The sequence below is a fragment of the Aquarana catesbeiana genome, linkage group LG09 (assembly GCF_042186555.1).
Source record: "Aquarana catesbeiana isolate 2022-GZ linkage group LG09, ASM4218655v1, whole genome shotgun sequence".
Taxonomy (NCBI): domain Eukaryota; kingdom Metazoa; phylum Chordata; class Amphibia; order Anura; family Ranidae; genus Aquarana; species Aquarana catesbeiana.
This window is the reverse complement of record NC_133332.1, coordinates 246,282,242-246,298,008: the sequence shown is the minus strand read 5'-3', so window position 1 is coordinate 246,298,008 and position 15,767 is coordinate 246,282,242. Positions and strand designations below refer to the sequence as shown.

Here is a 15,767-nt window from a genome sequence, read left to right as displayed (position 1 = left end):
ATTCATGTGCTGACTTGAAGCATGCCGATAGCAGGAGACATCAGAGTGACAAATAAATTAGCTCATCACCCTCCAGTCACATGCTGGGGGAGGGGCCAAGATGACCTGAGCTCAGAGGAAGTTTGGTTGAATGTTGCTGGCTATCAGACCAAGGACATCTAGTGGCAAGCATAAATACTGCAGGGGAAATCTCTGGATTAAAAGGGACTATAGTTGCAAAATTTTGTTTTGTTTTATTAGCTTTTAATGGGTTATTGATTTTTATTTATTTTTTCCCTTGTCTGGTGTTCTGCTTTAGGGGTAGAAAAAATAAAAAAATATATCTTGAGATGAATCTAGGCAGCACTGCATATTTATTCAGGCACAGCCATAGGAGTTAAAAAACAAACAAAACTACCTTTAGGCGGCAATCTGATGACCTGGGAACCCTTTAGGCCCCTTTCACACTTGTGCGACCTGAAAGTCACGCGACTTGAAGCAATGCCTGTGTAATCTTGAGGTCTATGGACCTCAAGTCGCATCAAAGTCGGACCAAAGTAATGCAGGGACTACTTTGAAGTCGCACAGATATGAATGGTACTCATTGGAAATCATAGGTTAAGACTTGTCATGCGTCATGTAGTCCCAAGTCGCACAAGTGTGAAAGGGGCCTTAATGCCACCCCCTTCCTCCCCAACAGTACATATCTTTTCTTTGCTTCCCCACAATTATTCAAAAGGCAGTCCTGTGTAAGTTCTAAGTTGCTTTACACAGAGTTGAGCAGTTTCTCCCTACCCACCATGTGACAGCACTGAGCCATTCACCCACCATCAGTACTGTCACATGACCTGATGGGGAGCGAGTCATGGAGTTCCAAACACCTGGAAGTCCTGGACTTCTTTCTTTGTACCAGTAGCTGTACAAAGCAGCAGGGGAACAAAGGAAAGGTGAGAGTGTTCTGTTCGGAAGGGGTGCAGTAAAGTCAACCTGTTGCACTGCTTTGAAGGTTCAAAGGAGTTGTAACCCTAAAAAAAATAAAAAATAAATAAATAATAATTTCACATGTATTTGCAGAAAAACATGTGCATTTATTTTTTGCAGATGAGCCTGCAAAGCATTGCATCCGCAGTGGATGGCGGGTGCAATGGCACAGACTCCTGCAGGCTCTTCCTCCAGCTCCCTGTCCATAACGAGGCACAGGCTTTCAGTTAGAGAGCTGGAGTCAATGGAGGAGTGCGATAATCACCATCCTCGTCCTCCATTGAGGACAAGAAGTCCATCTGCTGCTGTGTGGAGCCCCACACCAATCAAATTTGACAGCTGCTGCGTGGGAGAACTCCTCCCACTGTGTCGGGGGGGGGGGTTTGCCCAGCACAATGTTATACCCTAAATATGGGTGTATCATATTAAAGATGAACTTTGTGAGTTAATGGAAAGCTGCACTGATGGCTGCATAGCATTAGTTCCCTGGTTGATTTACTTTTTTTTTTTTTTCCCCCTTTGTTTTCACCTGGTATTTCTGCCAGCAATCCACTTCCTGTCCTTTGGTGACAACACTCACTCACCATACTATAGTAGGCCAACAGTTACAGAATAAAACTACAAAACACCCCCCATTCTCTTCTCCACAACAGAAGGACTGGGTTCCATAGTTCTCAAACCAGGAACAATAGTAATGATAAGTCAGAAGAGGCAGAGAGCACAGGAATATCAGCATGGAAGATTTCTGGTAGGATCAACAGGTATTATTTTGCACGTACCAATCAGATAGAACACACTTTTAGCCCGGGTTCACACTGATGTGGTGTGATTTTACAAGCGATTTGGAGTGCCACTGCAGCGCGATTTTGCAGTGCGATTTGTGGCTTTTCAGGTGTGATTCTGACAGGCTTTAGAGCTTAAAGTCGCACCACTTCACACCAAACTCGCACAGTGCCCTTTTTTTTGAACCGCACCACATCTACATGAATGCTGCTGCCAGACTTATCCACCTTACCAACCACTCAGTGTCTGCCAACCCTCTCCTCCAATCACCCAGCGAATTCAATTCAAAATACTAACCACACCATACAAAGCCATTCACAACTCTGCCCCGAGCTACATCACCAATCTGGTCTCCAAATATCACCCAAATCGTCCTCTCCGCTCCTCTCAAGACCTCCTACTCTCAAGCTCTCTCGTCTCCTCCTCCCATGCTCGTCTACAGGATTTCTCCAGAGTCTCTCCCATCCTCTGGAACTCGCTACCTCCACCTGTCCGGCTATCCCTGAAAACTCATCTCTTCAGGAAAGCCTATCACGTCTCCAACTAATCTACCACTTCCATCAGCTCATTCCCCACAGTTACAACCTTTTGTACCACCTGCCCCACCCTATTAGATTGTAAGCTCTTCTGAGCAGGGCCCTCTTAATCCTCTTGTATTTTTTTTGTATTATAACTGCATTGTCTCCCTTGTTATATTGTAAAGTGCTGCGTAAACTGTTGGCGCTATATAAATCCTGTATAATAATAATAATAATAATAATCTACAGTATGTGAACAGCCTTCATAGGAAGCAATGTTTTTGCACTTGATATGTGGATCTTTGCATTCTGGAAGGGATCAGAACCCCATCAGATTCGTATAAGTGTGAACTGGGACTCAATGGTATATTTAACAGACCAAAGGGGACCATAGCAGTTCAATGTTAACCTCTTGCTTACTAATGCATATGTGCGGCTGCAAAGAGGGTGGGCTTAATGCCCAGCCACAGCACATGTGTGTCCACAGCAGCCAGAGGTTGTGTACCGAAATTGTGCCGACACAGCACACTGACCAAGCTGTCACTTACAGCTCTTGGTCATGGCTTCTGATCGGTAGTCAGCAAGGACAGACTTCCAATCATACGAACGCCAATAAGAGCGGTCACATGATACATAATCTGCGCTGCCACCAAAGTGTTAACATTGACATTCACTTTGACATAATGCTGTTAATAGTTATGCTGGGTTTGATAAAGAGATAACACAATAGCTGAAATACTTACTTTTCCAGGCTCCCCCTCCAGCATGGATCCTATACATCAGGCATGACCAAAGTCTGGCCCGCGGGCCAATTGTGGCCCACGTTTCGGTTTAATGCAGCCCCACTGGTAATTTGGATATATATATATATCTTTTGGGGCCCCCAACAAATCCCCAAGCGCCGAGGTCAGGGATTTGTTTGGGGGGGCAACAAAAGATATATATACTGTATTTATCGTTCTGGCAGCCTTGGAGGGGCCAGGGAGGGGGTGGGATGACTGCTGTCCGATTACATACAGGAGAATCTCATGTTTACTCGGCGGCCTCTGTAAAAGGGCTAGGCTGGCATTGGACAACTGATCTGTCTATCAAAGGAGGTGGGACTTTCTATTAAAGAGGCCGCTGAGTAAACAGGAGATTCTCCTGTATGTAATTCATTGACGCTCGTCCTGCCCCCCTCCGTCCCCTCCGAGGCTGCAGGTGGGCATCGATCAGGCTGCACTGATGGCAATGGTGAGGCTGCATTCAAGGCAATGGTGAGGCTGCAGATGGCCACTGATTAGGCTGCATTGATGGGCACCGACCCTTATTTTTCTTCACAGTTCTTTTATTAAAATTTATTTTTTTTCCTGAAGCTACCCTCTTAAAGTGAAGGTGCGTGTTATACGCCTGTGCCGATAAATACAGTATATCCAAATAACACGCCTGAGCTCATCCTTGGACTCTTCACCACACAGAGCCACAACGGCAAGAGAAGTCTTGTTGGGCAATGTATTAGTTCATTTGCATTTAATTTTAATGGTTCAAAAAACGTCAGGCAAAATGATCGGCCCTCACGCATGTTCACTTCATCAAATCTGGCCCTCTTTGAAAGATGTTTGGACACCCCTGCTATACATGAAACCCTAGGCCAGTGATGGCGAACCTTGGCACTCCAGATGTTTTGGAACTACATTTCCCATGATGCTCATGCACTCTGCAGTGTAGTTGGGCATCATGGGAAATGTAGTTTCAAAACATCTGGAGTGCCAAGGTTCGCCATCACTGCCCTAGGCATTTAGTCATGTGCTCTCTGCTCACAGTTCCCATTGGCTGTTCTTTCCGTACAGCAGGGAATCATGTGACCAGATGCCTCGGCATTTGGCAATGGAGGGATCTTGCTTGAGCATTTCTCCCCAGGAAAGGTTAGTCTTCAGCCAACCTATTTCACTTTATTTAGTCATTCCGGCAAAACAGCTTACATAGCTGTAACTCAAGATTTGAGTACAGGTCAGCTTTCATGGTTTATAGGACTCTATGGGCAACCACTAATATAGTTCCATTGCAACTACACACCCCCTTGCTACCCCACCATGCTTTTGCAGCTACTGCGGGAACTACAAGTCTCAAGCTACCTTGCCAGCCACTGACTTGTTGGAAAAGTATAGCTCTTTAAGTGCTATCCACATGGAATAATGGAATTTGTAGTTCCCCAGCAGTTTGCCAGAGAATACATTAGTATTTTACCATAGCCGACTTTTCTTTAACAGCTGCACGCAGCTTGCATTTATCTGCTAGAGATTATGCGAGGGTTAAAAAAAAAAAAAGAAAGAAAGATTTTCAGTATTTCTCCAGCGCAAAAAAGAATTTACAAATCATTACGGGGTGACCTCAGCTGCTGGACTTCTTATTTGCTGTACCAGCGAGATGTGCGCCTGCTGCTGGAGGTATTAAGCGTATGCGAGATGTGCTCCATGCTGCTAGCACATCTCGCATGTCTAACAGCAGCCCCTCGAACACGTGTGACTGATGCTGTCACCCCATGGAGTTACAAGACACAAACCGTTTTAGAGTGACTAACAGAGAACAAGAAATGATGTAAGGGAGAGAGGAAAAAAATGACAGCACAGGAAGAAGTGGGCTGCAGCACAGAGAAAACCACTGCAGGCCTCAGTCACTGCTGCAACAACAGGGCCCCCTAGTGGTGAAACAAGGAAAAACAAGGAAGGTTCATTTGTCTACATTTTACCATTGTGTGTCAGTTTTAGAGCGCTAACCCTATTGAGGGCTTAAGTATAGCCACTCTACGCTAGAACCTTTCTTCCAAAGGAGCTTACATTCTAATGTTCCTGGAGAACTGATACAGGAATGCACAATCTAGGACTAATTTGAATTAAAGACTTTAGTCTATATTTTTTGGAAGCTTACACAAGCTTAAGAACTTATGGGAAGAACATAGAAACAATATGCAGATTGTGTCCATGGCAGGAATTAAAATCTGTACCCCAGAACTGCAGGGTAACAGTGCTAAACAACTTGCCAATCAGTGCACCATGAACCTGTATGCAGTTCAGGTGCCTCTGTCAGTCTGTGTTGTAAGCAATGCGTGCCACACTAATAATAATAAATTCTTTAAAGTGGTTATAAACCTCAGACATGAAATATTAACAAAGCATATCCCTCTATAGTGAGCGCTTGTCTCAATCCAGAGCACTAAGTGTCATTCCTGTCTGTTACTTCATTCCACTGCTACCAGCATGAATCTGACAAGTTTTCCTGACACCACGAGAAAAAAGGTGACAGAGGAGGGATCCAGCTGATTGACAGCCTGTTCTTGTGTGCTGTGTGAAGGGGGTGTGTCCCTTCCCTCCAATTAGCTGTCAGAGCTCTCCTTGCAGTGTGTAATTTCAGCACTCCTCCCCCTTTTTTCTGACATCTCAGACAAGACATTTATAAATGATGGACTTTGAATGGATATAGACAAGAGAAGACTGCAGATAAACAGGTACAACTTATGTAGGATTTGTTTAATCTCTGTGTATCACCAGTCACTTCACTGGGTATATGGAAGGGTTTACAACCACTTTAAAAATGGCACAGGTCACAGTAGTTGGTTGACTAGGGAAAGTTGATAAGCCTTGGGTCGGCGTAAAAATGTTGCTATAGAGCCATGTCACTAAAGCCAATTATTATGTCCCTTTTAGGAAATATTTTAGCTACATTTTGCAGGGCTGTGCAATGTATGTAAACAAGTTCATAGCAACCCCTGACTCCAAGGAGCTTGCATTCTAACAGCTCCCATCTTCGCACACAGACCTGGGCCGGTTTGCTCACAAACAAATTACCTGTACGTTTTTGGGTTGTGGGTGTTAACCAGAACAATTAGATAGAAGCACAAACTAAACTCAGGACCCCAGAAAGAATGAGCACCACTAAGTCACTGCCATCTGGTCATGGACCCCCTGCTGGAGAGTGCATGTAATGTACACAGTGCTGCACCCCAAGGGAACCAGTCAGAAATAAATAAACGATAATAGAGGGTCCAACAACATACACCTATCTGAATTCTCTTTAGAGCTTTTTTTCTTAAAAGCAAGGATGGACAAACGTCTACAGAGCTCAGGAGAGGGGTAGTCCTATCAAGTTGCCATTAGGCACTTTTCTCAGCCTCTAATGAGCATCTGTACACATCAACGTACTTCCTTTCCCAGCTTGCTACTAAGTGTGAAAATAGCCATGCATTTCTGGTGAATCACAGTTAGTATTTTATGTGGGCCCATTTTTGTGTGGTCAGTGCATAAGACCATATTTAAAGGGTCAGTCCATTTAAAATGATTTTCTTTTTGTTTTGGGTAGATATTGCCGAGTTATCCCTCAAGGTCTTATGTTTCTGGAGGGCTACAGAGGTTGGATCTCTGTTCTTGAGTTCCTTGATCTGCATGCCTGCCTAAGCTATTGTAGATGGGTTTCCTGACTGATTTCTAATGTATTGAACAAAATTAGGGCTTCATTTTCCTAGTCCCAATACTACTTTTCTGTTGAAGCAGAAGTGCACTGTGGTTCTACATATGACTGTGCACTCCAATAGGCACCAGAATTTGACCTAGTGCACTCAGTAATCAGCACTTTGTAAGATGCCCGGTCAGATCCCCACCCCCCTCTACAATACAAGTCAGTGTGAGTTGATGCAGTTTTTTCGAAAAGACTGGACAAAGCTATTTGCAGACATATTGGTGTTTAATAAAATATTTCTTGCACAAAGAAGGATTTGTATCCGGAACCTTTCTTACCAGCATTCAAAAATGCCATTGACACAGAACATTCACTGTACCAGGGGTACCTCTACAAACATCATGCAGTCTTTTTTTAAACTGAAGTCTCTATAGACCATTATTATTATTAAACCGAATGTATAAAGCGCCAAAAGTTTGCGCATCGCTTTACAACATGAGGGTAACAGTACTGTTAAAGTACAATTTAATACAGGAGGAATCAGTGGGCTCTGGTCATTCAAGCTTAAAATCTAAAAGGGAGGGTCAAGTGATATCAAAAGGTAATAACTGTGGGAGATGAGCTCATGTTGAAATTAATACAAAATACAGTTGCTAGGTGGAGGCAGGATAGGCTGCTCTAAAGAGAAGGGTTTTTGGGGATTGTCTAAATGTGGACAGAGTAGGAGCTAATTAGATAGATTGGAGTAGGGAGTTCCAGAAGATGGGCGAGGCTCAGGAAAAGTCCTGGAGTTGAGCATGGGAGGTGGTGACAAGGGAGCTGGAGAGCAGGAGGTACTTGGAGGAACGAAGGGAACAATTTGGTTGGTATTTTGAGACAAGGTCAGTGATGTAGCTGGGGGCCGAGTCGTGGATGGCTTTGTAAGTTGTTGTTGTAGACCAGATAATTCCATGAAACCCTAGGGTTCCTCCAGAGGTTGCTAGGGGTTCCTTGAGCAATGAGCAATTTCTGCCTCTCAGATAAGTTCCCAATGACACCAGTGGTCTTTTTTAGCTATCTGTAAGGGGATAATTCTTCTCAATGACCACAAGTGTAAGAAGCATTCTTCCAACTGACCATCACACAATGTATCATGCATTATTGGACTGTTGGTGGCCATCCCATGGGTCAGAGTTCCTCAACAAGATAATTCCATGAAACCCTAGGGTTCCTCCAGAGGTTTCTAGGGGTTCCTTGAGCAATGAGCAATTGCTGTCTCTCAGATAAGTTCCCACAAACACTATTGATCTTTTTAGCTTTCTGTAATTCTTCCCAAAGACCACAAGTGTAAGGAGCATTCTTCCCACTGACCATCACACTAATGTATCAGGAGTTGTAGATATAGTAATTTTTAGCAGGGTTCCTATGTGTTGAAAGGTTGGGAAAGTCTGTTGTAGACCATCAGCACATTCCCTATGACCCCTATGTATACACCACTCCTAAAGTGCCCCTGCCCATTGAAATCAATGGGCAGCGGCGCTTTTAACCCTTTTTTTGGCCGCTTGTCAGGGGTTAATAGCGCCCCGCTAGCAGTCGAAAAGCACCGCTAAAATGTTGGTAAAGCCTCACTAAAAATAGTGGTGCTATACTGCCGACGCCCGGGCGCTGTGACCGTGAAAGTGCCCAAAGTGAACCTAGAACTGGACATCTGAAAGAACTGAGAGTGACCACCTAAGATTCTGCATGGAGACAGCTATATTCCCCACGAGCACCGAAGAAAGGTTGTGTCACACCACATCCATATGGCAATCTTCAAACGCAACAATGTAGGCTGCATAAACCACTATTCGATAGTTTTATACCCAGCTTTTTCCATATTATGATTCAATGTTTACTGCACTACAGTGTTAATTTTGGCAGCACATTTCGATTTAGTTTTAGTCATAGTCTTTTGACTAAAATGGCATTTTAGTTTTAGTCGCATTTTAGTCATCTGCAATTGTTTTAGTCGTATTATTGAACTAAAATCTACAGTACATTTTAGTCAACTAAAACCGAATGGGTTTAGTTAAATTGTAATGCATTACTTAAGTATTTTTCTACAATTTCCAAACTCATTATATACTCCTGGATTAAAAAAAAAATGATTATGTTATTATTTACGATTTTAAGGTTTGAACAAACTCACAGCCACAGATTTAGCTGCTGTGGATGGTGTGAGGAGGCCTATAATGAACACAGTGCTCTGGACGGTGGTCTGAGGAGGCCTGTAATGCACAGTGCTCTAAGGACAGTGGTCTAAGAGGCCTGTAACACTGCACAGTGCTCTGGATGGTGGTCTGAGGGTAGACCTGTAATACTCCACAGTGCTCTGGGATGGTAGTCTGAGAGGCCTGTAATGCTCCACAGTGCTCTGGATGTTGGTCTGAGGGGGGCCTGTAATGCTTCACAGTGCTCTGGATGGTTTCTGTAATGCTACACAGTGCTCTGGACGGTGGCTGTTATGCTACACAGTGCTCCTGACGGTGGCTGTTATGCTACACAGTGCTCTGGACGGTGGCTGTTATGCTACACAGTGCTCTGGACGGTGGTCTGAGGAGGCCTGTAATGCACAGTGCTCTAAGGACAGTGGTCTAAGAGGCCTGTAACACTGCACAGTGCTCTGGATGGTGGTCTGAGGGTAGACCTGTAATGCTCCACAGTGCTCTGGGATGGTAGTCTGAGAGGTCTGTAATGCTCCACAGTGCTCTGGATGTTGGTCTGAGGGGGGCCTGTAATGCTTCACAGTGCTCTGGACGGTGGCTGTTATGCTACACAGTGCTCTGGACGGTGGCTGTTATGCTACACAGTGCTCTGGACGGTGGCTGTTATGCTACACAGTGCTCTGGACGGTGGCTGTTATGCTACACAGTGCTCTGGACGGTGGCTGTTATGCTACACAGTGCTCTGGACGGTGGCTGTTATGCTACACAGTGCTCTGGACGGTGGCTGTTATGCTACACAGTGCTCTGGACGGTGGCTGTTATGCTACACAGTGCTCTGGACGGTGGCTGTAATGCTACACAGTGCTCTGGACGGTGGCTGTAATGCTACACAGGATCTGGACGGTGGCCTTAGGAGGCCTGTAATGCTGCACAGTGATCTGGACGGGGGTTTGAGGGACCTGTAATGCTGCACAGTGCTGGATGGTGGTCTCAGGTTTGAGGGGAGGCATGTAATGCACAGTGCTCTGGGACGGTGGTCTAAGAGGCCTGTAATGCTGCACAGTGCTCTGGACGGTGGTCTAAGGAGGCCTGCAATGCTGCACAGTGCTGGTTAGTGATCTCAGGTCTGAGGGATGGCCCGTAATGCATAGTGCTCTGTATGCCGGTGGTCAAAGGAGGCCTGTAATACACACAGTGCTCTGGATGGTGGTCTGAGGGAAGGCCTGTAATGTAAACAATCACACTGCTCTGCTCTAGATGGTCGTGAGTGGGATTCTCATCGGGAGGCCTGTAATGCACAGTGCTGCTCTGGATGGTCGTGTGAGGAGGCCTGTAATGCTGCACAGTGCTAACAATGCTTGTAGGGAGAGGAAGCACTCATGTGCTCTACACAGGCAGAAACTAAATGAAGGTAAATGTCACTCCCTCACATTTTCGTTTTGTTCATGGACAAAAAACGGAATTGATTTTCATCATAGCTTTCGTCAGTGGACGAAAATGTGGTATACTTTTCATAAAAGGCCGGTGACAAACAAATGTTATGAAAATGTTTTCATCAACAAAATTAACACTGTGGCACCATGAAGAACTCTATGTCTTCTCCCTAGTTTTCTCTTTTTCTATAATCTACACATTTCTTCTCATCCTCAATTTTTTTGTAACCCTGAGAACAATTGTGAGGACACTTTTGCCAGGGTTGCGTCTGTCTCTAATCTATGCCAGCACAGAGCACTGAAGTGGAGGGCAGGATGCAGTGTTATCACTAAGAGAGAGTAATTTAGGGTGTTTCCATGAAAAAAATGTTACAAATCCTAAATTTAGTGTATAGGACTATAAAAAGGTGAAAAAGGTGTGGGAGTTAGACACCTAAAAAAAAGAACTGGGTGCCCCACAAGAAATATGGGAATGCACAAAATGCTCACCCTGCATAAGAACGGACAAGGAGATTCTGTTGCTGAAATCCCACAGAAAGCCTGTAGGTAACTCAGCCAAGCAAGATCACTTTCGGGGAGACTAACCTGTTACCGTAAAACGAGACAGCCATTAAAAAGGCATGTAAGTCAGTTAGTGGTGCATTTGTAAAATGTATTGTGGGAAATTAAATTGCATGCTGAGAGCCAAGCTGCTCTTCCTTCACATCAAACATGCCATTAGTGAAATTCAGAGACTGCTAATACTGATTTCCTCCTGAAAATGCTCTTTGCCTGGTGATCATGTAAACCACATTGGTTACTCCAGAGTCACTGACCTGGCACAAGCATTCAGGCAAGTCAGAACTCTCATCTGCATTTTTTTCACAATCAGTGACTCAAGAGCTGAAGCACAGGTTTAGCATACCAGCCATGCAACCAGCATTCTTCCTCATATTTCTCTTTTGACTCTTTAAAAGCAAGTTCCAAAGGTAGAAACAAAATACACATCTAAACTACATTTACGTGAGAGGTCATGGAACTAAACTACCTAGGAGAGGCAACGAAAATGAGCGCACACATATCTGACAAACACGTGTGATTAAATGTATTTACGTGTTTTTTCGTTTTTTTTTTACATGTGATGTTCAGTAGATGCTCCATTTTCACCATTACCTGTGCCATAGTCAATCCGGGTGGAGTTGCCCACAGACTCCTTTAAATACACAGCCACCTCCGGCGCTGCCGCGCTTAGCTGAGAAGGGATCACCGTGGAAACGAGATTCTCAGCTTCCTGTGAACAAAACCCGGGTGTTAAGCATGTTTGTGGTTTTCTCTGCTGGAGCAATGAAGACTGCTGTGCATACGACAAGCGTGCATCTTTACAGCTACAGAATACTGAATTAGAACATTAAAGGGTCAGTCCACCCATAACTAATATTCCAATCTTTACTAAACCAACTAACAGTTTCTTACAGCTCTTGCTCTCCATGTTGGATTTATCAGTGATTTAATCTGAAAACGAGAAGAAAGACACCCCATTGTGACTGGGAATACCCAAAACTCTATGGTGGATAGATATGGCACCAGGAACAATGGCATGTGAATCCCACTGTAGGATCTCCCTAGAGGTATAAAAGACCAGTGGATTGCTCCAGTTATAATTGCAACATTACTTTTGTTCAAATCTCGGCCAGATCAGCAAGGACCAGCTGAGATTCGATCCGTCTATGGGCAAGCTGATTGTACCCGAGTCAAGGCGATCCATCCATCGACTTGGGTACAACCAGCATGTCTGATTTCTAGCAAGCGATTATTGCCAGCGGCTATAGCTGCTCTCAATATTCACTGTGTTCTCCCAGCAAGGACAGCTTCTGTGATCCCCCACAGCAGGAGGAATTCCCCCATCAACACTGCCTGCGTAGATGGGGAAATCAAGCAATTTTCTTTCCTGTAACCCGTGGTTGCAGGAAAGAAAATCGCACAATCTATGGCCTGCTTCAGAGTAGTTCTTCATAAAAGGACTAAGGGCTTGTTTACCCCATAGGCATTCTCTGAATAGCGATCCTCATTCGGATCGCTCCTAACAGGAGCATTTGGCAAGCAATGAGGAGGCGTTGCATTGCCTCCTCATAGCCTGCTTTAACCCCTTAATCTCTGCACTAGCACACCACAACTATGTGCATTGCACATGGTTGCTGGGCGGGTACAAAAGGGCCCCATTCAGTTGAATGGGTCGCGTTTGGCAGACGCTATGCCCATCAAAAGTGCCAGGGGGTATAAATCTTGACACTTGAGCTTGTTTTTACCCCCGGTTGCTACCTCTGCAGCTAAAGGGGATAGAGGTTCGGGGGGAGGGAGAGGCGCGGCTTAACTGCAGGATTGTACTTTTCCCTAAAGCCGGGGATTCAAACTGGCAGCCCTCCAGCTGTTGCGAAACTACTAAGTCCCATGAGGCATTACAAGGCTGACAGTTACAAGCATGACTCCCACAGGCATGATGGGACTTATAGTTTCGCAACAGCTGGAAGGCCGCCAGTTTGAGACCCCTGCCCTAAAGGCTCTTTCATATAAGCGGCAGTGCCCTCTGAAAAGTGATTAATGGTGGATCTTGCTTTTTTTGTTTCAATTACAAGGGGGATTTTGTATTAAATATTATACTAAAACCAAAAATCTATTGGTTTGACTTAAAGTTGTAGTGCGCTACCATTGACTTTATTGGATGCATTTGCAAATTGCCAAAGCCGCAAAGCATGGCAGCCACAGCATGTGTACAGCCCTGTCCAGCAGTAATGGCAGAATTTATGTGGGTGGTAAAACTGCGAGCCCAAATATTTAGATCTAAGAAGAAAATGTATGTTTGTGAGGGGAAATATTTTACAATTGTAACTAACTGAAGAAGATTGCAGTCAGCTCCCTCTCAGCCTGACAGCTACTAGGCTGAACCCTTCCGGTGTTATTACATCACAGTGGGAAAGAAAGCAGGGGCTGCGATACATGTTGCTGTCTCGGTATGAAAGTGTGTTACTCACTCCCCAGTCTGCACCCTCAGAGTAAGTCACTGGACCGGGACACATAGGAACCTTGAGCGGGACCCCTAGTTTTTTTGAGTGTGGCTTTGCAGTAAATACTATTTATGTTGTGTAGAAAACCAGTAAAAAACATGATCTGTGTCTGACATTACTCCTATATACTCTCTAGTCTCACTAGCGATTATGCAGACACATTCAGATAATATATATAAAAGGTAAAAACTTGATGTTCAACAAGTCACACAATGTCTAGCCAGTTCTGGATGAATCCTACCTGATCTAGCTTTGCGTACCAAGAACGAAATGCTTTGTTCCCGAAACGCGATGGTTGGTCCACAGGGGGCGTTTCATCAATCCAGCGATCCAATGTGTCCAGCAAGGCCATCAATTTCTCAACTGCCTGTGGGCCAAAAGCATACTTAGTACTTTGCCAGTAATACCAGCTAAGCTACTTAGATATACAGAGGGGTAGAGTATCATATAAAAAGTGTTTTTCAAAGCAATTATTTAGAGTCGAGATGTTAAATATTACTATGTGCTACAAAATTTTTAAAAAATATCCGACTGACTGCTTTGGTAACCTCAGAAATGAATCTTTCACACATGCAATGGAGTAAGGTCTATGGCTACAATGATATATTTGGTTATATATAGCCAAAACTTTTTTTTATAATTGTTGATAGAGTAACGTTGGCCATACATGGCTTGCAACTCGAACTGTGGTTGGCCTTGCTGGCATAACCCGGTTTGAGAAAATCTGATCTGAAAATGGAAGGAGAAGAGCGGAAAATTCTTGGGTGAACAGCAACTGCATACAATCGGTCCAGCCTTAGAGGTCAATGCAGGAGAGTGTGCCAGAGTGCCAACCTAAAGCTTAAATCAAGGATTCACAAAGTAAATGCCTACTTTCTGCAGCCAGCTTTAAGGCGTATTCCCTCCAGATGCAAGGTCATACATTTTTCTCAATTATCCTATATTTTTCAGTACAGAAAAACATGCAGGCTCCTGAAAATGTATTATTATTTTCAAAACAGCCTGTTCCAACCAACGCAAAACATCCTGTATGCTGCACTTTGAGTGGGCTAATCTGTAGGTTGCCAATCAAGTCAGTTCAAGTCAGAGTCACAAAAATGAAATGCATGACCTCACGGCAGTCAAGCAAACTATAACCAAGGCCTAGAGAAAAACAAACCTATGTTTAGCTGAAACCAAAAAACAGGTTAACATACAAGCCATGATCAATGGGAAAATGGAGTCAAGATTGGTAGACAATGTTCCCAAATGTACCTGGATCTAGCAACCCTTGATTGATAAAAACTTAAAAATACTTGCCACAGGGCTTCCAAAGCACACTGTAAGAACCCCGATAACCATATTCCCCCAGCCCACACAAAAAAAGAAAAAAAACTAAGCTGAGACAGGCCCTCTGGCTACCCCCAACCTCCCAGGAGCCCCCTTCTCTCCATTAAAGTGGTTGAAAAACTCAAACAGGAAATATGAAAAGAGCATATCCCTCTAAAGCAGTGGTTCTCAACCTTTGTAGTGCCCTGACCCCTTGATAAAGTTTCCAAAGTTGTGGGGACCCCTAACAGTAAAATTATTTTCATTGCATGGGTTGTCAGCACCCAAGGCAAGACAAGTTTTTTGAGCCCTTAACCCTCAGACATTTAGTGCTCCCTGAGTCCCTTACACTCGTACTGTATTAAAACCCCTTATGGTACATTTTAGGATGTACCACTCTTTCTCTTTGTTCTCCTTTCTTTCCATTTTATCTCTCTATATCCTAATTTCTTGTTTTTTTTTTTGTCCCCATCCCTCTCTCTAGCTGTCATTCTTGTTCTCTCTTATTCTTTCTCTCCGCTTTTCTTTGTTCCTCCCCTCCTTTCCTCTCTCTTCCATGTATTCTGTATTTTTTATTCCTTCTCTTACTCCTTGGTGGGGGGGTGGGGGAGTTGGGATGAGTGGCAGTGCTGGGGGGAGGTCTGATATGCTCTTGATCAAGGTCATCTGCTGATCTGAGAACTGTAGTGGGGTATTTTAATAGCAACTAAAATCACAGGTAGTGTTACTCACTGTGTCTCCAGCTTTACTGTGTCTCCGACTTTGTGGTGTCTCGTAGCAGTGACACCTATGCCGAGATCAGGGGATAGGATCTCCTCCAGCCCCTCCCACTTCACATTCCTTACCAGTCAGCTGACCTCTAGTCTCTGCCCCCCAGCCATGCCGTGAACTGAATGGGCGGCTGCGAAGAGGCTGAATGGGTGGCCGCGGGCTCCAGGAACAGCCTAGCTGGGCAGCCGCAAAGAGGCTGGGAGAGAGGTGCGGGCTTCAGGAACAGCCCAGGATTCGGTGACCCCTGGCAAATCATCATTCGACCCCCAGGTTGAGAACCACTGCTCTAAAGTGTGTACTTGTCTCAATACAGAGCACTATGTGTCATTTCTGTTTGCT

General features: G+C 44.5%; 1 protein-coding gene across 1 annotated transcript in view; it reads right to left on the bottom strand.

Annotated features, from left to right (window-relative positions):
• PTPA (protein phosphatase 2 phosphatase activator) overlaps positions 1-15,767 on the bottom strand; it is a 181,957-nt gene that overhangs the window by 89,657 nt on the left and 76,533 nt on the right. Inside the window, exons 4-5 of the mRNA XM_073600133.1 lie at positions 13,591-13,716; positions 11,461-11,578 (exon numbers count right to left, since the gene is read on the bottom strand). Coding sequence (XP_073456234.1) covers positions 11,461-11,578; positions 13,591-13,716 — 244 coding nt within the window. The remainder of the gene's footprint in view (positions 1-11,460; positions 11,579-13,590; positions 13,717-15,767) is intronic.